The sequence below is a fragment of the Schistosoma mansoni genome, assembly GCF_000237925.1.
Source record: "Schistosoma mansoni, WGS project CABG00000000 data, supercontig 0227, strain Puerto Rico, whole genome shotgun sequence".
Classification (NCBI taxonomy): Eukaryota; Metazoa; Platyhelminthes; class Trematoda; order Strigeidida; family Schistosomatidae; genus Schistosoma; species Schistosoma mansoni.
The window spans coordinates 172094-195260 of record NW_017386093.1 but is presented as its reverse complement, the minus strand read 5'-3'; the positions used below and the strand labels follow the sequence as shown (position 1 = coordinate 195260).

Sequence of the window (23167 nt, the reverse complement as noted above, 5' to 3'; positions counted from 1 at the left end):
TGGAAAGCAAACGAAAGACATGCATACAGACTAACAGTAAATTGTGGTGAGAAGGGAACTTACCAAAAATCCATTTTGTATTCTTTAATGATGCGCCTCGTAAAATTAGTTGTGTTGGATTTAAAGGATGTGCTCTATAAAAATGAAGTGTAACAATACAATAATCTCTAAGAGATATTTTTAAAAAATTGATTATTGTTGATCAGCATTAAAACGAAATCGTATAGAGTAAACGGTCAAGTAAAAATGCAGAAAGTGTTCAGTGAACCTCAGACATGTACTAGGCATAAAACAAATACTACCAATCCCAATGAAGACAGTCAGGCAATATCGCAAACTGATTTAAGCTAGAAATCCAAACTATGAGATTTCCAATCCAGTTGTGTGAAGCTTTTTTATATCATTTCCCTAAATTGTACAATCGTGTTTATTGGTAGTGATTTGTTTACATGTAGTAGTCTATGGTAGTAAGGTATAGGCGTGTTACAAAATTATCAAGGATAATTAGAATTCCTATTCAAATATCAAATGTAAAAGTCTATGATGACGAAGTAGTATTGTATCGTTTAGCAAAGTTGTCTAAGATTATCAAGAAATGACGTTGTGCAGTAGTTTGGAAGTAAAAAGAAGCGATATTTTATAAAATAAATTTTAAAAAAAAACCGTCTACTCTATGAAGGTGAAGAAAAAGTTGAAGACTAAGATAAAACCACATGTTCGAGGATTAAGCTGTTAATCAACTATTTACTAACTCCGGTCACATGCCACCACAAGAGTCATCGTTCAAGATTATCTAATAAGTTAAGATAATTGGCTCGAATAAAGTATGGATGAAGAATTAGTATACAGATTAAGTTATAGCAATCCACCACTTCAAAGCGGAACCCCTGTGTATTAATGAGTTATATACAATCCCTTATTCGACGATCTTAGCACATCTTCTAGCATTTTTAAAACCAAAAGTGCTAATTATTGTTTTATTCTTCCCCTCTATAGAGTTAACGGTTGTCTTTTAAATTTATTTTATAAAATATCGCTTCTTTTTACTTCCAAACTACTGCACAACGTCATTTCTTGATAATCTTAGACAACTTTGCTAAACGATACAATACTACTTCGTCATCATAGACTTTTACATTTGATATTTGAATAGGAATTCTAATTATCCTTGATAATTTTGTAACACGCCTATACCTTACTACCATAGACTACTACATGTAAACAAATCACTACCAATAAACACGATTGTACAATTTAAGAAAATGATCTCATCACTGACATGCTTTCATTTCATATGATGAATTAATGGATTTTCTATAGTTTAGGAGAGAGAGAAAGAAAATAATATTAGGTCGCAATCGAACATTAAGGGAGTATGTATGAATAGAAGTACGTAACAAATGTGACGACATAATGTTTAAAAAAAAAATTGAGGGCAATGGAATACACTAGATATTCAGTCAGTCAGCTACAACGTAGGACCAGGCACATATATGCATCGGTCCAAGTTGCCATACCTCGTTAGCACAACAAGATGAACACCGGATTCATAGAAGTAGTTAATCTAGTGGTGGTAGTATATAAATTATAGGTTGTGTATAAGGAATATAGTACAGGAAGAACTACAGACGTGAAGCAATTTTAATCTCAAGGTTTAAGGGAAGATAAAGAGTGTATACACCTACGCCATTGTGATCGATTCTGGGCCATGACACCTAGAGTCTCCAACCATTGGTTACGATAGTCACGCGGACCCCAACTAGGTAGTCTGCATCTGCCAACATGGCTCAGACTAGAAGTTAGTGACTTCATGCTCTGATGCCACGTTTCGGTTTGGCCGCCCCTAACTCTCTTCCAACCATCCCCAATACTAGTCAGCATAGCGCATCGTGGTAATCGGTGTTCAGGAATACGTAACACGTGGCCCAAACATCTCAGTCGATGAAGATTTATGACCTCATCACCTGATTTACCATCATTCCTAATACCCTGTGTCTAGCCTCACTATTACTTACCCGGTGATCCCAGCAGATGCGAGCAATATTTCTAAGACATCTGTGGTCAAATACTAGTAACTTATGAGTATCTTCTACTCTTAATGGTCATGTTTCACAGCCGTAAAGTAGAACAGAGCAAACTGCTGCGCAGTATACTCGTCCCTTAATTGATAGACGGATATCTCGTCTTCGCCGTAGGTCATGTAATTTGGCAAAAGCCAACGAACTTTCTGAATCTGTGCTGAGATTTCATCAGACACTAACCCATTTGGGCTGATCAGACTTCCAAGATAAGTGAAGTTGTCCACGCATTCGACTACTTGACTCCCTATCCTTAGTTCAGGTGTTGACGCAGGCCAGTCCTGGAGTAACAATTTACATTTAGAGGGGGAGAAACACATCCCAAATATCCTGGCATTATTACTCAGTGCTAACAAGACTCTGCAATTTGTCAGCGTCTTCACCAAACAGGACTATGTCATCTGCGTATTCTAAATCGACAAGTGGACCCCCTGGTGGGAGATCAATTCCTGAAAATTCAGTCGACGAGAGTGTTATTTCCAGCAACAGGTCTATAATGAAGTTAAACAAAAATGGGGATAGTGGACAGTCTTGTCGGACACCACTTGAGGTTGTGAAACCAGATGACAGTTCGCCATAAGCTCTCACTCGATTGGTAGTGTTCGAGTAAAGAGCCTTCACAAGGTTTATGTAATTCTCAGGTACACCTTTTAATGACAGACACTGCCACAGAATCTCTCGGTCTACGGAGTCAAATGCTGCTTTCAAGTCAAGAAAAACTATCATTGTCGGACGCCAATAAGCTTGTCTGTGCTCTAAAACTTGACGAATAGTGAATATGTGGTCGATGCAGCCACGACCAGGTCTGAAGCCAGCCTGATTTTCTCGTGTTTGCAGTTCACGAGTCTTGGTTAGGCGCCCGATAATTATTGAGGCAAGTATTTTAGATGCTATGTTAGTCAGACTAATCCCTCTATGGTTATCACAGGATGATTTTGGCCCCTTCTTATATATTGGGACAATCAGAGATTGTGACCAGTCAGATGGGATTAAGTCCAACTCCCAGATTTTAGCCAGAATATTAGTCAACCTAATCGCTAAAATTGAACCACCATATTTAAAGACCTCTGGAGCCAATCCATCTGGCCCAGCTGCTCTTCCTCGTTTCAGATTAGTTATAGCCTTTTGAACTTCAGGTAGGGTCGGGGGACCTACTTCAATGTTCCATTCAGACTGTCTGGGAATAGTGGGTAGTTGTGCAGTAGCTGAAGGCCAGCTAAACCATTCTTTAAAGTGTTTCGCCCATCGTTCTAAACGTCTGGGCTGAGAGCAGATAAGGGTTCCGTCTTTTTCCGAGATTGTCTCACTTACACTTGACTTAATTCCGGTTTCTTCTATTAGTCTGATGAGTTTCCTGGTGTTGCCTACAGCCGCTGCCTTTTCCATCTCTTTTGCTTTCGTTGCCCACCACTGCTCACGATCGTTCCTTAGACTTTTAGTTAACCTAGATCTAATTTGTTTACGCTCTTCGTCATGTTCAGAGCCTGATGGGATGAGTTTACGCGAATCCATCAGTGAAATAGACTTAGGAGAAATCCACTGGTTCTTGGGAACCCTATGGTTTAAATTACTAATAGATGTTACTGCTGTTTTCACAGCTGTTCGTATATCTTTCCAAGAAGCATATGGGTCAGTCTCGTTTGCAGAGCTGCCTAGATGTGAACTCAGTTGTTTCTAGAATTTACACTTGGCTTTCTCATCCTCCAGTTCTATCCCAATGGGTCTTCTTAGTGTAGTTTTCCTGCGTCCAGTGAGGCGCAGACTAATGGGTGCTCGTATTAAAGCGTGATAAGAGTCTGAACAAGTATTCCAATACGAGCGACAATCTTCTATCGAGCCTCTCCAACGATGACTGATGGCAATATGGTCTAATTGAGTCCATCGTTGGTTTGATGCAAGGGGTGCCCGCCATGTTAGACGATGTCTCTCCTTATGCTTGAAATTAGTGCTTGCTAAAAATAAATGATTGTCTGAGCATAGTTGCAACAGACGATCACCATTATCGGTTCGTTGAATCGGAATACTAAAATACCCACCTAAATGTCTTTCTGTTTGATTCAAGCTGCCTAATTGGGCATTAAAGTCACCCGCTACGAGCACTATGTCTGAGCGCTTAGCTTCTTGAAAAAGTTGAGAGCTTTGTGTAAAAGTCATCTTTCACATCATCCGCGCTGCAGTCAGAGGGAGCGTAGGCAGAAACGACGAGAAGGCAACGACGTGTGTCTCTATCCTTCCGAGTTCTTACAGAGCCATTAGAAGGACAGTACACTTGCGACTGTTAACGGGGATCCATTTTAGTAATGCTTGTTCTGCCCTTGTACTAAGTGCTATGCCTACAACTGCAAGTCCACGAGAACTAGTCATAGGGTCGCCAGATACACAGAGGGTGTATTTCGTTGGCTGTCCATTTTGGAGATGTGAGGTCAAGTGAATGACCACACTAGGATCCTGTATCCGTGTTTCAATGGTACGAGATTCTAGGGTCTTAGCCAAGGAGGCCTGTTGACCGATTTGACTTAAGGTACGTACGTTGAAGGCTCCAATGTGTAGTTTGGAGCGAGGTTTAATTAGACCTGGGACAGTGTTTCGCGCACTAGAATCGTTGGCCACGGTGACACCTGAGCAGGGAACCGAGAGAGGAAGTTTAGTGTTGAAAGTCGAGGTAGAAGGTATAGTAGGAATTGAAGGAGATTGATTATGAATTTATTTATTTATTTAAACACATAAATACTGGTACAAAGGGGCACCAGATATATATTCGCCACACAAAACAATGAGAATGGGAAGAGAAAAGGGGTAAGATGCATATATAAAAAAACAAGAGTAATGTTGGGGAAACTGAAATATACAACCAGAAGAACTCTTTCAGTTAATAAAGTTATGACCACTCCTTATGAAGAAAGTAAAAGAAGGTTACAGCAGGATCGGCACTGGCTTCTATACTGAGCCATATCTGATAACGTCTCTAGCCACTGTGTAGCACTGTCTCTCGGACCCCAGTCAGGGAGTCGTGAATGACCAACAGAAGTCAACCCTTTGCAGCTTTCTTTCATACCACGACACCATGTCATACACTGACCACCTCTCCGCTTTGAATAGGAATGGTGAGGTTGGGCAACCCTGTCTAACCTCACTGCTTGAATAAAACAATGGAGAAAGGTGGTTGTATGCTCTCACTCTCCGGTTGAAGTTCTAGAGATCGTACAACTCACTGGGCTTGAGGAGTTATCAAATGTGGGGTTTCAGAATAAAAGTCAGAGACGATCCTGTCGTGACTTTCCATTACATTCTTCATAAAAACGATATGTCCTCCTTAACAGAATAACATCTTTTACCAACACTATTCTTGTTTGTTTATTAGTTGATTGGACTATCTCTTATTTTATTTCTTTTGTGTAACCCTATTGTACAGCGATTCGTTTTAAATAAATGAGCAAAATAAAGGGAACAGTGACTCAAGTCATTCGAATCGCATTTAATGCTTTATGGTTAACAGCCGTAGTTGACTGGCAACAATAAATGATTTTGTTGAAACCCCTAGAACATATATACTATACGTCTGGACAACTTTGGATGCTGTCTCGCTTTGAAAATAACTGGAACAACCAGATATTTTAGAGGGAATTTAAAATAATGGTAAAATGCACCCGATATACGATAAAGTGACAGGGCATGTGTATAATTAAGTACAAAAATAAATAACAATCTATTTGACTTACATTCCATCTGCAGTACGAATAACACCAACAAATTCATCCAACTTTCTATTAGGTGGTTCACATTCAACAACTGCGTCAAAAGAGCTTAATTCTCCAGCAGTTAAAAGATGAGTTGTAACTGGTAGACCCTTCAACAAAAATAAAAAAGGGCATACACAAAAGAAATGAATACATGAGATGACGAAATCATAGCTAAACACATCTCGAGACCCGAATAGTTCGATGGTTACGTTTTGAACTATGAGGTTGGATGATACAAACTAGAATCCTACAGGCGTGCAACATTCGGTCACTAAGTTTCAGGTCCGAACTTCGCCTCATCTGCTTCAGTTTGGGGAACTGAAGATTACAATTAGCCCTCAAATTTAGAGTGTGATTTATGCCCAAGCACCGGGTGAATGAGACAGTTTATTATTTTATAAACATATATACTAGAAGTTAGGTTTAATATTAGAACACCAAGAAAAATTCAAGGGGAAATTACATTACCTGAAGTTGTACAATCGTACTTATAGGTAATTTTTTAAATGTAGTAGTCAAGAGTAAAATAAATGAATTTTACAAAATTATCACAGATAGTCAAACTTGGGTTACTTTAAGATGTAGATTTTATCCTAATTCAGTGATCTGAAGATCAACCACTAGCCGCGCGGCCTGAAGGTCCTCGAATAGAGTTGTCAGTGTGCGCTGCTCAGGAGTACCATACTAGAAGGAAACAGATATCCAGCGTTTTCTGGTTTTTAATGGTTGTCTAATCAAAATCAGTCCGTGATGTAAAACTATAATATATGTTTGCTGATCTCCTAATACGGTATTTGAACGAATGAATATACATTCTTTTCATCACATTAATTAGTCTGTGCAGATAAAGTTTCCGTATTTTTCAAGTAACTTCTATTATGAACTAATATGAAATGAAGGATTTATGAGGATCAGAGAGAGAATGAGTATTGAACAGTTTAATTCGCTTACAAAAACAAATTATGAATGCAATGATTTGATTTGTGGAAAAAAAACAGACAGCCAAAACAGTCAATATGTTAAATATTTCATGCTTTTTAAATACATTTTCATAACTGATTTCATAAAATATTAATCGCGTGATAGCAATACGTACTTCAAACAACCGTTTGAGTGTAGCATATGAGAAATAGACATAAAACTAGAGTACACCGATGGTTGAACAAGATTCACTCTGAAGAACATAAGCATTAGATACGTAACACATCGGGATTTCAGTCACAAGAAATGTAGAATCTTGTACATATACCCATCGGTTTAAATGGACATACCGTATCAACACAGCAAGATGAAATTATCAAGACAAACGCCAGAGAAATAGAAAGTCACAGTGTCGGTGGTAGTAAAATAGTTATGTATTTATTTTATTTTAACACATAAATATTGGTACAAAAAGCACCAGATAAATATGCGCCTCACAAATCTCATTCGATTTGTGTGAGGGCTGAGATACTGCCCAGGTGCCCAGACTGAAGCAGGTGGTTTTCTTAGGGAGCCACACCCGGAGCCTTTGACCTAAAGGTCTGATCCACAAGGCAGTGGAGAATCGTGAGGAGATGCAGACCCATGGTAGCCGGTGACCAACAATAGGTTCATACGCCATTCGTTCCATCAGGATACTGGAGCCCATGTGCACCATTGGTTTGGAATCAGGGTTTTCCAACTCCCCTAGGTGGACCCTCCATGTCCACCAACCCGGTTAAAGGGCCGGACATTCGCTTTTCGTCCTCTCACTTTCGTAAACAACACCCGCACCACGAGAAGGCAGTGAGTAGGACTTCCCTGGCAGAGGCTATATATTCGCGTGGCCATATGAGAGCATTTCGAGAGGGAGAGCAGACTCTCCCCACTCTCGGCCGTACCAGGACATTTGGGGGCAAAAAAAAAGTTATGTATAGACAATATGATCCAAGTAGAGGGGATGAGAAGTATGGAACAATTTTAAGAATCAAGACCTAGGAGGAAGATAAAAATTGAGTGCATCTGAACAATTGTGACCAATTCTGAGCCATATCACCCATCGGCTCCAATCATACAACTTTAACCAGGTAGTCTGCACCAGCCAACACGGCTTAGTCCGATATTCAATAGCCTCATGGACTAATGTGATGTCTCAGATCGGATTTAGTTTTCTTCCAACCTACTCCTACACCAGCCAGCACCGAGCATCGAGGCGGGATACGGTTGGGTATATGTGAGGTGTTTAAGAGATTACAGATGAAGTTATTTTATTCATCAATTTTTTCTGATAATATAGGTGTTATTATACTATTTGAGGATACGGAGATTACTAACAACAACATAGCAATTGACCAGGATGGTTTAGAAATTAGTTTGTGTCTAAAAATAAATCAAACTCTCATCATCGAAAGACAGAATTATTTAACTTGCGAGTGAAATAGTTACGTAACGATTTAATACAAACCTACTTGGCGTAATTTCAAGTTTGTTTCTCCATCTAGATTACTAGTTTCAATATAGCACATAGCCTGAGGTTCACTAGACGCCAGAAGGACAAGATCGGCAGGAATCCCTTCATTACTGAGAACTTTGACCAAATCCCCTACCTCCAAATCTTTCCAACATATTTTAACCCAAACGTGATTACGCAATACTGTGAATTAAATAAAAATACAAACCTGTAAGAATATTCCATGAAAAAATATATGATAAATCGCAACATATGTGGACGACAAACTAATCGCTTATCGAAAACGGACATCTTCAGTTTACACATACGTAATTTATTTAAAACTAATCTTGGATACCATTTACAGTACTAAACCATTAAACAAGGAAAACGGGTAATGTGAAGGCTTCATGATTAAACCACCAGACTACTCAGTCGTTACGCAAGCTTTGCCCGATTTCACTACGTAACAGTCGTCGTTTGTGGTCAAACTCACGGTCACCCGGAGTAGATCGACGGGCTTCGATCAGTTGTAAGGAGCCCGAAGAAGCTCAGTGCTTCTAAGCGGGATGTTCCGCCGTTTCCATGGCGTCGTGCAATTGCAACTAATGCTCATCCATACTTTTCGGTGGGAGAGTATTTAGCGTAGAAGCTAGCTCAGTTTGATACTTACTTGCAACAGAAGTTGCAGCCAGTTTACTAACATCAATCTTTTGATGACGGTCAATTTGTTGGTCACTGACAAGTAAGGTAAGATTTGCGCAGACCATGGCATGATCAGAGTCCAAATAGGTACTCCAAAAGGAACGGAAGTCTTGTACACAACAACGCCAGCGGTAGCTGGTCGCGATGTGATCAATCTGAGTCCGGGTTTGAGGTGCAGAGGGAGGACGCTAGGTGGTCCATCGGCGACGACTGTGCCGGTAGTTAGTGCAAGCCAGAAACAGGTTGTGGTCTGAGCACAGTTGCAGTGGACGGTCACCGTTATCTGACCTGCGGCCAACAAGTTCTCACCGACCACCTAAACGACTCTCTTCTATGCCTTGACGCCCGACCTAAACATTCAGGTCTCCGGATAGTACTACAATGTCTGTCAAACACACTTTATGTAGAAGAACTGTTAACTGATGGTCAAATTCATCCTTTATTGCACCCGGGCTGTCGGAGCATAGGCGGAGATGACGAAAAGACATCGTTTCTCAAGCCGATAGTTAGTTATATCCATAACTAACGAATCAAATCCTTGCTTAAACGCCCACCACGTCGATGTAGTCTAATGCATCTGTAGACTATCCCTGTTGCATGTAACCTGCTAATTGAAGGATATTATTAACTTGTTATATCAGTATGACTCATAATTTTTATTCTTCTCGATAAGACAGGCAATACTGGTCGGTATGTTTGTGCGTTCCACTTAATGACTATAATCCATTTAGTTGTCGTACTAATTAAACTGTTATTTTTACGTTTAGAAACGGATAAAGTTTAAGGCTAAGTTGTCCTTGTTCTAACTATAACTTTCACATAGACTCTGGGTCGTCAGTATCACAGTTACAGTTCTGGTAGAATGTCTGTAGGACAAATTAAATCCTACACCGATTTATTCTCACTTTGATAGAACTTTCTAATCTAACAGGACACATAAGCGACTGTTAATGGGAATCCAATCGATCAGTGCTGCTTCGGCCCTAACACTTAGTGCGACACCAACGCCAGCAAAATCAGACAAAGATGCCAAAGGGTCCCCGCGAAAACGCACGTGAAACAAGCATTTTGAAGCGATAGATGGAGAGCGAATTCGTAGTACTTCACCAGTCTTGAATACGGGTTTCGGATAGACAACAGACGTCACTATTAAGACTTTATAAAGGCATAGCCAACCCTATCTGCTGTCCTATCTGCATTAGTGTGCGAACGTTAAGGGAGGCCAGTTTGAATGGTATACGTGGTTTTAGAAAGACTGTTACAGTATTCGTATTCGGTGGTAGCATTCAACATTCGACCAGTCAGTGACTCATGATCGTTTAGATAGGACAGGGTTCCCATCATAGGCGAGCTGCTGTATAAGTTGAAAAATAAGGATACAAAAAATGAGAATAGAAGAGAGTAGATAAATACCGTAGTATACAAAAAAATAAAAATGAATGTGGATTGTCTCCATTTTAATTGAAGCGAGAATAGTATTCCCAGTATTAATTGCCATTTCATTTCATTTGTGTGGGATGTTACTACCCGGGCGCCCAGACTGAAACTGGTTGCTTCTTTCTAGGGTCCACATGAGGAGCCTTTTAGCTAAAGGTCTAATCCACAAGGCTGTGGATCAAAATTAGTTAGATGCATCTCTATAGAATATCAAACCGAAGTAGATCAGTTGACCGTAAGTGTTATAAAACTTTATATATGTCCATCCGTTCAGTTAGCCGTAACACAAAAACAGCGAGATAATATTATCAAGACAGTTTCTACAATCGTATAAGTAGTAACATTTTAATAATGATTAGACGCAGACAATGTTATCAGAGATGAATAAAAGAATCTACAGAATACGTGGTATAAGATAATTACAAAACTTAAGATCTAAGAAAATGTGATTTTGGACCTGATACATTCTTTCTTTTACTTACCACTAGATCTGGACATCCCAGACACTCACAGAAGCATACTAGAGGGGGAATAACATAGGCCGTGGGCCTTCTGTCTGAATTACAGTGATGATATATATGCTGATAAAAAGCGATTGACCCAAAGACCTATCTTCATATACTTACAAGGCAAGGTTTGCCAAACTACCCTCTATTGGATGTTGTTGCGTCACAGAATGTAGTGAAAAAATATGGAATTAAAGAACACCTAACGTCATAACTCTTAAAAATGGCTTTCAGTGTATGACACATTCTTCACGACAGAATTATTAATCACGATGCTTACCCAAAGTCTCCTCGTTATTGGTAGCGTCATCAGCACGATGTCGCCTCTAGAATCACAATGTTAGTCAGTTAACACAAAATAGCATACAAAATCCTCTATCACTTCTTTAATAGCTGAGACGGTAAGTATGATGCAGAGAGGTACAAGGGTTGTGAATCTTCCAGTAGGTGAAACACCAGGAATTTGCTAAACGAAGTGACGTAACTGTATTAGGAAACTACCTGGAGAAGAGCGATAACTAGGAAAAATATGTTTGCATATCTTCGGAACTGCTCCGTCACGAATTTCGGAATAAAAGTGAGGAAGTTATATTTTGCAGTGCTAAAAAACAATGGTTTTAGGAAAGTATTATACATCACCTTATATTATTCTTACAGTAGTTGACCAACTGGGGTTTATTTACTTGAATAATGCGACAGCTTTCAGTTACTGGATGACTAGGATTACTATTCCGACTTTTCATTTCAGTGTAATCCGGTCGAACTAAGGAATGAAAATAAAATTTGACTCAAACTTACCTTCTGTTACATCCTGTGGAATCATTCGCAAGACAATGTGGCTTTACTCAAATGCCAGCAATTACCGAGTGACCTTGAGTTGCAAACGTTACATTCAGAGTTGATTTGTGCTAGCTGAAAAGCATGTACGTTCCGGTGAAGATAATCTATCAGTTTGAAAAGATTTACAACATATCTCAGAGATACTTGTTATTAAGTCCAAGCGAAGCCATTTTAGCAGTTAATAAATCCCCAAAATCAATAGCTTTCATTAAATTGCTTATACGCTTTCGCAGGTGTATGAGTTTAGTTACCTTTTTCGCTCGCTTTGTGTCTTTACTCAAGTACGAGTGTATTTCGACATGCACTTACATATTCTCTTATTCTTTTCCAGGATGGCTGCAAAAGACGATAAAAAGAACGATGAAGTTCACGAGGGACCGAAATTTCTATTGTACTTTGTTTTACGGGTCATCACTACCTCACTAGGGTGGAGGGGTGATCTTTAGCTGTAAATAAATCCCCAAAATCATTAGCTCTGTAAGTGTTGGACATTGGATGCTGACAACATTAGTTTTATTGAACTCATTTAGCTCAAGGCGCTCGGTCATTCATCCGTATCCGATCATGAGTGGAAATGCTGTGCTCAACATCCCCTGCAGTCGCTGACCAGATTGGATCAGTGGAACCACAATATATTGATAATCTATCAAATGTCTTCAAACCTGGCTCCTGTCTTTTGATTTCACATGGTGGGTACGATTCATAATAGAAGGTGTTACTGGTTAAAGCGCTGTGAAACTTCGAATACTTGTGGTATCTTCATTGGTGAGCCTTATGTGATCTGGTATACCAACCCATAAACTGTCAGTTTGTTCCTTTTCAGCATTTCATAAGTCATTGCTTTATTTTGGCTTTTATATATTGTGATTTTTTTTCGAGTTCTCGGATATTTTTTTGTTCATTATCATACTTAATTTTTCACTATGACGGACCAGACATCCAAAGTACTTAAGCTAAAGACTATGTCCCCAACTTCGTTTCAACTAATGCCCTTCTGGTCAGACAACATCGAAGCCTGTTTCTGATATGCAGAGGCTGATTTCTGTGAGCACGAAATGACTGATTCATGCGCGAATTCAATAGGTACGTCACACCTAGTACGTTTACTAGTGATGTTTCTGAACCTGACGAAACCCTTAATTTAGATCGGAGGCTTTCAACACTATCAAAGGCAGAGAATTCACCATATTTACTGATCACAAACCCCTTACTTTCTCTTTAAGCTCATCCTCAGACAAGTACCCACCCCGAGAGTCACGATAACTGGACTACATTTCTCAGTTTTTTTTCTAATATACAACATATTCCTGGAGCAAACAATGTAGTTGTAGACTCTTTGTCTCGTATTAGTTCCTTGAACAGTTTACAAGGAATCGACCTTCTTAAACTCGCTCAGCTTCAAAAAGGAGACACTGATCTTCAGCACGATTTATCCTCGACAACTCTAAAACTGCGTAATAAACAGATGGAAACAGGTAAGGAAACCTTACTTTGTGACACATCTACAGGTAGGGATCGTCCAATAGCACCAAAACATTATCGACGCAACGTCTTCAATACGTTGCACGATCTTTCTCATCCAGGTGTTCGCGCGTCCATCAAGCTTATAGCCGGGCGGTTTTGCTGGCCTGGCATGAATAAAGACGTGAGGGAGTGGGCACGCTCCTGTGTAAGCTGCCAGAAATCTAAGGTCATTAGACACGACAAATGTCCCTTAGGCTCGTTCAAAACCCCTAATGCTCGTTTCGACCATGTTCATTGGCATCTGGTAGGACCCCTTACCAGATTCAAATGGATAATCTTATATTTTAACCTGCGTAGACCATTTCACTCGATGGCCAGAAGCAGTACCTATTAAGGATATTACTGCTGAAACAGTGGCTCGCGCTTTCGTCGAACGATGGGTAGCAATTTTTGGTTGCCCTTTAACCAACACTACAGGCCGCGGACGCCAGTTTGAGTCTCGACATTTCCGTTGTCTGACCACACTATTAGGAATCACTCGTTTCCGAACGACCGCCTACCACCCGACAACTAAAAGCTTCACTATCAGCTACGAAGGTCTCACAGTGGACAGACACTCTTCCACTCATCTTGCTAGGTATCCGCACTGCAGTGAAGGTTGACATTGGATACACTGCATCTCAACTCGTTTATGGAACGACACTCCGACTTCCAGGAGAATTTGTGGATCCTTCGGCTTCTTCATTGAACATGGATCTAAACTCTTACACGAGCGTGCTTACAAACGCGATGCACTCAGTTAAACCTGCTTACATTCGACCGCGATCAACTGATGTTTTCATTCAACCTGAATTACGACATAGTACACATGTCTTCGTTCATCGAGACTCACATCGACGACCCCTCGAATCAGCATATGAAGGAGCCTTCAAAGTTCTTCAGCGTGAACCTTAGTACTATATGGTCGATAAGAGCGGCGCTAACGATAGCATCAGTATCGATCACCTGAAAGCAGAGTACTTAGAAGGAAACCATAGCTACGTCGATTTTCTTTCGCTACAATCGAACGACACGGATCCTACACTTGTAGTACCCCACATGACAGCCGACACACATGTTGATACTCCGTCAACGTCGAAAAACAAACTTAAGACAACAGAAGAAGAGTAAGATTTCCAGAACATTTAGACGACTATTGCACTCAGGACACAAACTTTATCTCAAATTTGCTTTGCATTATTTATTGTAAAAAAAATTTTAATATGCTCATTTTTATATATTTATTTTTAAAAAAAACAAAAAAACACGATGTTTTTCTGAGCGTATATATTTTTTTATATGAAAAAAAAACAATTTTTTCTTCCCAATCGCTTTTACGCTGTCTCAAGCGTATTAGTTTATATACTTTTTCCCCTCACCTTGTTTCCTTACGCAAGTACGAGTGTATTTCGACATGCACTCACACGTTCTATTTTTTCTTTTCCAGTACGGCTGCAAAGAACGATGAAGTTTGTGAAGAACCGAAATTTCGATTTTACTTTGTTTTACGATCACTTTATTGTACTTCACAGCCATCTATATTTAGAAAAGGCGACCAGATGCTGCTAAACATAGCAAGCTATCAGAAAAGTGTTTACCAACAACAAACACGTTGTATTGAACTTCTGGCTGACCATGTCGTAGGGTCATCACTACCTCACTAGGGTGGGGGGGTGATCTTTAGCTGTAAATAAATCCCCAAAATCAATAGCTCTGTAAGTATTCGACTTTGGATGCTGACAACATTAGTTTTATTAAACTCATTTAGCTCAAGGCACTCGGTCACGCATCCTTGCCAGATCACGTTTCGGAATGGCGTGCGTAACATCCTCTGCAACCACTAGCCAGATTAAATCAGTCACTTCTCGACATATTGATAACCTATCAAATATATCTTCCAACCCTCTCACTTCTGTCTTTTGATTTTACATGGTGGGCGCGATTCGATTATAGAAGGTGTTACTGGTAAAGTGCTGTCAAACTACAATACCAGTGGTATCTTCGGGTTTCGAGTAGCGAGCATTTGTTTCTAGTATGAGGCGGATATGCTGAAACGAGTCCAACGACGAGGGACTAGACTGATGAAAGTTCTCTCCGGCCAATCTTTTGAAGACAGACTGACAAACCGTATCTTATTTTGGTTATCTTACCGCAGGATACAGGGTGATATAATATTAATATTAATGTCTTATCTTTTCTCTCCGTCTAGTACCTATCATTTGAGAGGACATTCGAAGAAAGTTCAAAATATCAGATCGAACGGTATAAGTCTGGAGTTTTATTTCTCGCACTGAGTAGTGAATGACTAGAATTCTCTACCAGAAAACGTAATATCAGCACCTTCTGTTGATATATTCAAGACGAGATTGGATCCACACAGTGTTACAAACTGCAAGGAATAATATAGATCGATAGACTTCTTATCATTATTACTGAAGACTGCAACGTAACTACCATGAAGCGCGCCAACTAATATTGATCATTAGGTATTTACTAACATTTGTATTCCAATATACGAAAATGTATCCTCTCTTGCAATGACAAATGTGCATTATAACATATAGATCTAATTGAGTAACCTGTTAAATTATAGCCTGTAGCATTTGTAACAACTCAATCTTGCCTGTAAACCGGCATGATTCATGTAACATATTGGTGGTTGAAAATATATTCTTATTATTATAATCATTAAATATAGCATCTGCAACAACGAACAATAGTCAAGACAGGAGGAATTGATCATCATTTTCCTGATGGGTTACCAGTGAATGTAAGAAGCTTTCAGCAATGTGGACCTGTGTGAGCAGCGGATGTTATCGTAAGAAGAGTTGATGACGTGATGTACGAAATAGATGTTAAAGACAAATACCTAAGTCCATATGTAAACCCTTAGCCCTTAATTCCAACCAGACTACTAAATTGATAGAGTAATTAAGGAGCTGCAAGATTAGAGTGGAAGAGCTTATGGCCAGACCCCAAGAACGTCATCAAGGAGATGACGTTTTCGTGCCGGTAAGTATCCGTCGTTCAATTGGTAGAAAAAAACAAACTAGAAGTGTATAGGTCTTTATTTAGCTCATGGAAAAGTCACAGTGGAGCGTTAGGTAACCTATTCAAACATACAAATTTTTAAAAATTCAATGCAAGATAATAGGAAATATAATGCCTACACAGAAAAAGAAAGTGAGTGAATGAATACTTGAGTTCTGTTGTTTTCACAGATAATTACTTGTTTGAGGTCAACTCTTAACTAATCAACCTATGTTGTTACATTACAGTTTTCGCGGAATCGACTTCCAAAAGCGTTATATCCTAGCGAAGACATGAATACGGGTAACTTCCGGAACCTATTAGTGCACGATTATTCTATACATATTGTTACGTCCTTGAATATGTCTACCCACTTTAGTGCCGAGTATAACTTGTCTAATGTAAATTAAGACCTTGACCCGATAGGCTGACTGGCTCAACTGTGAGGCTAGTATGCGTGAGTTCATAGTGGGGGTAGAGAGACGAAAACTATTCTATCCCTGATTGGCTGGCAAGCATGCGAGAGAGAGAGAGAAGACAAGGACAACTGGAACACTAATCACTTTATTCCAATCCCGATCTAGCACTCGAATTCCCAATTCAGGTTAGTGCAAAAAGATACATGAATAAATAGATGACTAACCTGACCACGACGTACATTAATTAGGAAAATACAATTATGTCCAAAACTGGGGGATTGTAGTAGAAAATAGAGTACAAAAGGTTGCGTCTAAATTACAATGGCTTTAGAACAGAAAATGTTATGGCAGTGAATTATCCATCAAACGAAAGCTCATAATCCGTAGAATAGGCTAGGGGAAAAAGTAAATGTTACAGTTTTACAAGCTTTGAGTTAAATGAATTAACGTCCCCAAAAATAGCTTCCGCAATTTGTTAAGGCTTCTTGTTTCGCGGTTCACATCATATATTCTTATTGTTTAACTATTGAGTAATTAGATTGTGTATATCTATATTCATCTTATTATAAGCTTCATTTTGACCTATGGATTACTATTATATGATTTACTGTTCCTAAATTATATTCAGTTTATTGATTATTGTATCCCACGTTCACAGCCACATGTGGCCTGAACTTGTACAGATATTATTTTCTATTTTATGGTGTGATGTGGTTTGTCTGTCTGGTATATAAACAGAGTGTGCTTGAAATAAATGATTCGCATAGCAGAAGCTGTCATTGGTGTTCTGGACTCAAGTGGAAGGGCTAGGCGGACAAAGGACCAATAAGGACGCTGGACTGCTCATACTAGTTGAATATCATTGATTGGCACAGTGTAAAGATCGGAAAAGTCGTAATTCCATTGGTGGATAATTCACTTGATAAAAGCTGGACATAAAATCAATAACGAGTCAGAATACGTCCTTTGTTGTATTTTCTAAAGTCGTAACAAAGGAACGTCGGTTTGATCAACCTATCTATCAAGAACACCTCTGTTCTTTTGCTGCAACCCATGGGAGAATTACTGACCCGTTCAGTGTTTGACTATCAATCAACAATGAATGATCACGTCAGCATTCTACGGGACTCCAAGGACATCTCTTCCATTATTAGATGTTTATCTTATCTTGTGGCATTTATTTTATTACACAACTATCGTTGATGATTTGTTACATGTCTTCTGTATTGTGATCCGACCATATAAAATGAAAGAGGGTAAGAAAATGTAATACGATCCTCTGAGGAAGTACCGCGAGCGTCATAACAACACCATGTTGGCGATGTATGATATTCCCATGCACTTTCCGTCTATTAAGTGTTCACTCGTTTTCCTTTAGAGTTGCACCCAAATAAATAATAAAGGGCAATATACATCAAAAACAATGATTACAAAGAGTCAAACCTGAAGAAGTGCTCCACTGCCTGCATGATATTTTAAGGCACATGATAGAGATACATAAATATGTTAAATAATTGTTCCGTTTTGCATAAGTGTTCGGTTTCCAGAAGGGATTTGCAATCCGTCAGGTAACAGACACAGTGTTGACATCTCGTGCAAGAAACGGCATTCAAAGGAGAAATACTCCTTTAAAATAAGAGGATCGAATAGGTTTTCTATGATCTTACATCAGTCAGTCAGTCACAACGTAGAACTTCGTATGTATGTACATCAGTTTGAGTTGCCATACCACATTAGCACAGAGATGCAATTGTCAATTCAAGTTCCATAGACCCACGATAGCAAGATCAAGCACAAGCGAAAGCTGGAGCTGACAATTCCACTCGTGGACTGTCTTGATCATAAAAAAACGTGTAAAAGACAAGGACTACCAACTCGGTAAACATTGTATAGTAGGCTATCTGTCCACTCACGCACGGCTCATATAGACACACAGGAAGAAGCTCATGCGTTCGAAATTGAAAGCATAAACTGCTTAAACACGAACGCCGCGAGTTTGCCAAACAAAATGGATGAGCTACGTGAACTTAGCAACGCTAATGATGCTCATCTGATAGGAATATCCGAAACTTGGATATCGTCTCAGTTTACGGACCAGCAGCTAGCAATAAGTGGAATGTCTTTACTTTGCGACGACAGGAAAATTGGAATGGGGGGTAGGGTAGCATTATACATACGGTCATGCCTGGAGGCGCACCAACTTCATAATCAAGAGTTTCTCAATCATGATGAGTCTGTGTGGTGCTAAGTAAGATTGTCTACCACCTCGGGGCGTCTAGTTGGGGTCATCTACAGGAAGCCCACTGCCGACATCGAGTATGACAATCATCTGCTGGAAGGATTAATTCTGTAGGGTCACTGAATATCGAACAGATCATTGATCCCTGTCAAAGTCAAGGATAGTCAACGCGCATCAGTCAAATATATGCCATGGACTGGCCCACGCGGCAGTGGTTGTTCTTTCATTTCTGTACTTTCGTGGTTGTACCTTAACTAATATATTCTTGTAATAACGTCCTTTGTGTTGTACAGTCTTCATAGCGTCCATGATCCTTTGATGCGTCGATGGTTCAATCCACTTGGTTCGTCACCATTCTCGTCTAACTATAGTAGGCCCCCAATCATTTGACATAGATCATCAACGTAGATGATCCTTACACTGGTGAGCAAGACTTCGAATAACGCAACCTATCATTATGATCTTTTTTATTGCATTTTATACTTATTATTTTCATTTTTAACTTCGGCTATCTTTATCAGTTTCTGTGAACATTCGTTGCTTCATATCCTTGTTGATTAGTATTTCAACTGATATAATTAGTTCAATCGATAGAAGTAACCAATCAACTACTACTATAATCGACTATCGTGGTTCTTTAACAAGCATTAGCAGCATGTAAATGCTCCTGTGTAATATGTCTGTTAAAATATCAACCACTCGTAAGTATAGCCTCAAGGCAACACGAACGCATATCTGTTTGCAACTTATCCACTTGTATAACCAATACAGGATTAACTGTCGATTATAAATTCATCTTTCTGCTTAATCACTATCAACTAACTACTATCAGAAACTATCTACTAGAATATTTTACTTTCTTGACCACTGCTTGCCTAATTTCCAATTGCTGAGTTCCATGGCGAATCAGAGGATACAAATGCTAGAAATTTACGGTGAGTTTGAACTATAAATTTCCTGCAATGTTAGATCTTGTTTAGACTGTTTCGCCAGGCAATGCTACGTGTTTGGCTCAAATTAAATTTGGACGTATACCAATTCAGTCTACAACGCTTCGTTAATCTACGAATTTAATCAACATATTTCAATTACTTTGGAGCAAGAGTAACCCAGGCGAGTTTCATAACTGTGTTAAATAATTTCGTATAATGTTTATGATGTCTAATAACATTTCGCGACTATTTTTACGTAAAGTAGTCATATATTCTGTCACTACCTTCAAGTTTTAGTCGAAACCATGTACATTTATGACTCGTAAGTCGTCATGCTGTAGAAAAACGTATTACGTGTACACGAGCAATCTTAGTCCACGTCCTTACCAGACATTCATCGTATTTAATGTCACTTAACACGAGATAATAAGCTCTTTTACGAAACGATCACGTTATCTAAACCTAAACTTTAGTTACATTGGTGGTTACCATTTTAATTATTGTTTACTATGCGCTTTGTATTCGCTGTTATCTCACGGTAAATCATGGCTCGATTTCCTTATCGTACGAAAGTCACTTGAATTCCATCTTCAGTTTATTCACATGCAATACGGGTCTGGAAAATATCTAAACGACCTCTGAAACTCTCCACGAACCCCACGATAATGTCTGCTACTGCACATCCAATTGCTATATAAACAATGCCCAAACGAACGTTCAGTACAATTGTCAGTATACGAAATGACGTTACTTCAATGTGACATTACAACACATCCGAACTATTGTAGTTACTCAAATTCGACGTCGTATTTTCATCTTGTGAAGTATTGTTTCCGCGTGGCTCTTATCTATCAGATGATTTCGGTACATCAATCGGCTGTTCAACTACTCGACGATCTAAAGCCTGTCCAGTTCAATTGGTGGTTTGAAGACACTCATTCACGCGAATCTTCAGTTTACGCAGTCGAGCGAATCTCCTGCAAACTGACAACGATATTATCGTCCCTACCCCAACACTGACAGCATTTTTCACCGATATCATTGATATGAGTCCAGAGTGACACTCTTGGTTTCTTATGTTCTTTTCGACATTTTTCGGTTCACTCATCAAACACAAGTGCAGCACTCACCGTTTATCATCTATTAGAGATTTCATCGTGCCACCTTTCGCTCTCGATCTGTATTTCTTCGACCCTTATTGATTTTCACAGCAGTTATCAGTTTTTCCAAACTGACTGCAAGTTGATCAGAAGCTTCGCACAGCGAAATCACGACTAATCTTCACGGTTATACTTCTGTACTTACAGTTAGTCTGTTAAATGTAGATATAACTAGAAATCGACACTTACGAACAGCTGTCAACGACACTTACTGACTTTCTACTCTGTACCGAGGGCAGTACAAACATCGGCATCGATTGATAATACACTTATCATACTATCACTGTGTCATCACTACTCTTGCGGCAAACTTACCTTTTCTCATCTGAGGAACTCAACCACTTGTCAGAGCTATCTTTTTCAACGCGACTTGATAAAACTCTAAATTGTCATGTTTCTTTTTTTATTATTTCTATGGTTGATCGCTTAACATTCAACCAACGTCCTTGTTACGTGTTATTACTCGTTGTTTCCCGATCAGTTTCTGCAGCCTCCTTTCCATTTCTCTTACAGCTCGGCAATACCCGGAGGATTCATATTAGTCGTCTGGCAACCTCCGGCGAGCGACTACTCCCAACATGTTTGGTATCGATTCAAACGGCCGTTGAATCTGGTGGGGGAGTATTGTAGGGTCGGTGAAATGTCACTGAATATCGAACAGATCATTGATCCCTGTCAAAGTCAAGGATAGTCAACGCGCATCAGTCAAATATATGCCATGGACTGGCCCACGCGGCAGTGGTTGTTCTTTCATTTCTGTACTTTCGTGGTTGTACCTTAACTAATATATTCTTGTAATAACGTCCTTTGTGTTGTACAGTCTCCATAGCGTCCATGATCCTTTGATGCGTCGATGGTTCAATCCACTTGGTTCGTCACCATTCTCGTCTAACTATAGTAGGCCCCCAATCATTTGACATAGATCATCAACGTAGATGATCCTACAAGTCGCTCTACGCGTTTTGGATTCTCTCGAATCCTGATTCTATGGGACTTCCTAGAATCAACATACATACATTGGAGGTGAAAAATCCACTGAAGCTCTGTTCTTCAACCTCATCAGTCACCTGGGATTATTCGAAAATATGAAGTCGTCAACTCGTTGGAGAAACAGTCAGACGCCGTCGCGCTTAGCATGGGTATTCACAAATGAAGAATTCCTAGTTGACGACCTCTCAATCCTGGCTCCCCTGGGGAAAAGTGATCACGCCGTCTTATCATTTAGCTTTGTCAGCGAAACGGGGCTAAGATATCCCACTAGCAACAGGCGTTGGAATTTCAAAAGGTTGAATGTGTGAGCTTTACGCGACTATCTGCAACAGGTGGATTGGGATGTTCACCGTCAACTTGGAGTGGATGCTCAAAGGGATTTTTTACTGCACACGATCTTATGTGCTACCGAGCATTCAGTTCCTCAAACGGTCCCAAAAAGCTACAAACAACCTCCAATCATCAAGAACCGCACTCGTCGTTTGCTAAGCCGCAAAAGGCACTGTTGAGCCGAATACCGACGCATACAGGCAATACAAACACATATGGAACATATGTTCAAAGGCAATAAGAGAAGACAGGTTTCAGTACCAGACCAAGCTTATCGATAAATTCGTCTCCAATCCGAAAAGCTTATTCAGTTACGCAGCTTATCTTCGACAAGGCGAAACTAGAGTTTCCCAACTGCTTGGTCCTAATGGCCCGACACTTCTCCCGGTCCGGATATGGTTCATCCTGCTGTACTGAGGGAAGCAGCTTCAATCCTGGCATCACCACTTAGCGTGATGTTTACACACCCGCTAAGAAGAGGCAAATTACCGGAAATTTGGAAGCTGGCTCACATCACACCAATTTTCAAAGGAGGTCGACGCAGTGAACCCTCAAGCTTCCGACCATACCTTCTAAAATTATGGAGTCTCTAATATACGACGGTATGCAAGAATACTTATCATCTTTAAAGTTCTTCTCATCTCAACAGCATGGTTTCAGAAAAGGTCATTCTTGTATGACCAATCTGCTGACTGTGGTGGGTAGATGGACAACCATCCTTGATCACAAGGGGAAGGTTGACGTCATCTACCTGGATTTCTCAAAAGCTTTTGATAGGGTCAATCACGTATGTCCTATCAATAAGCTTAGACGATTGGGTATAAAACCCCCTTTGATTGACTGGCTCA

At 39.7% G+C, this 23167-nt stretch overlaps 1 protein-coding gene across 1 annotated transcript in view; it reads right to left on the bottom strand.

Moving 5' to 3' along the window:
• Smp_104500 (phospholipid-transporting atpase) overlaps positions 1 to 11699 on the bottom strand; it is a gene marked incomplete at its 5' end in the record, with an annotated part of 95906 nt that extends 84207 nt beyond the window's left edge. Inside the window, 5 exons of the mRNA XM_018792661.1 lie at positions 64 to 134; positions 5798 to 5925; positions 8248 to 8432; positions 11532 to 11639; positions 11675 to 11699. Of these exons, the coding sequence (XP_018644491.1) occupies positions 64 to 134; positions 5798 to 5925; positions 8248 to 8432; positions 11532 to 11639; positions 11675 to 11699 (517 nt within the window). The remainder of the gene's footprint in view (positions 1 to 63; positions 135 to 5797; positions 5926 to 8247; positions 8433 to 11531; positions 11640 to 11674) is intronic.
• Between the last annotated feature and the right edge of the window lie 11468 nt (positions 11700 to 23167).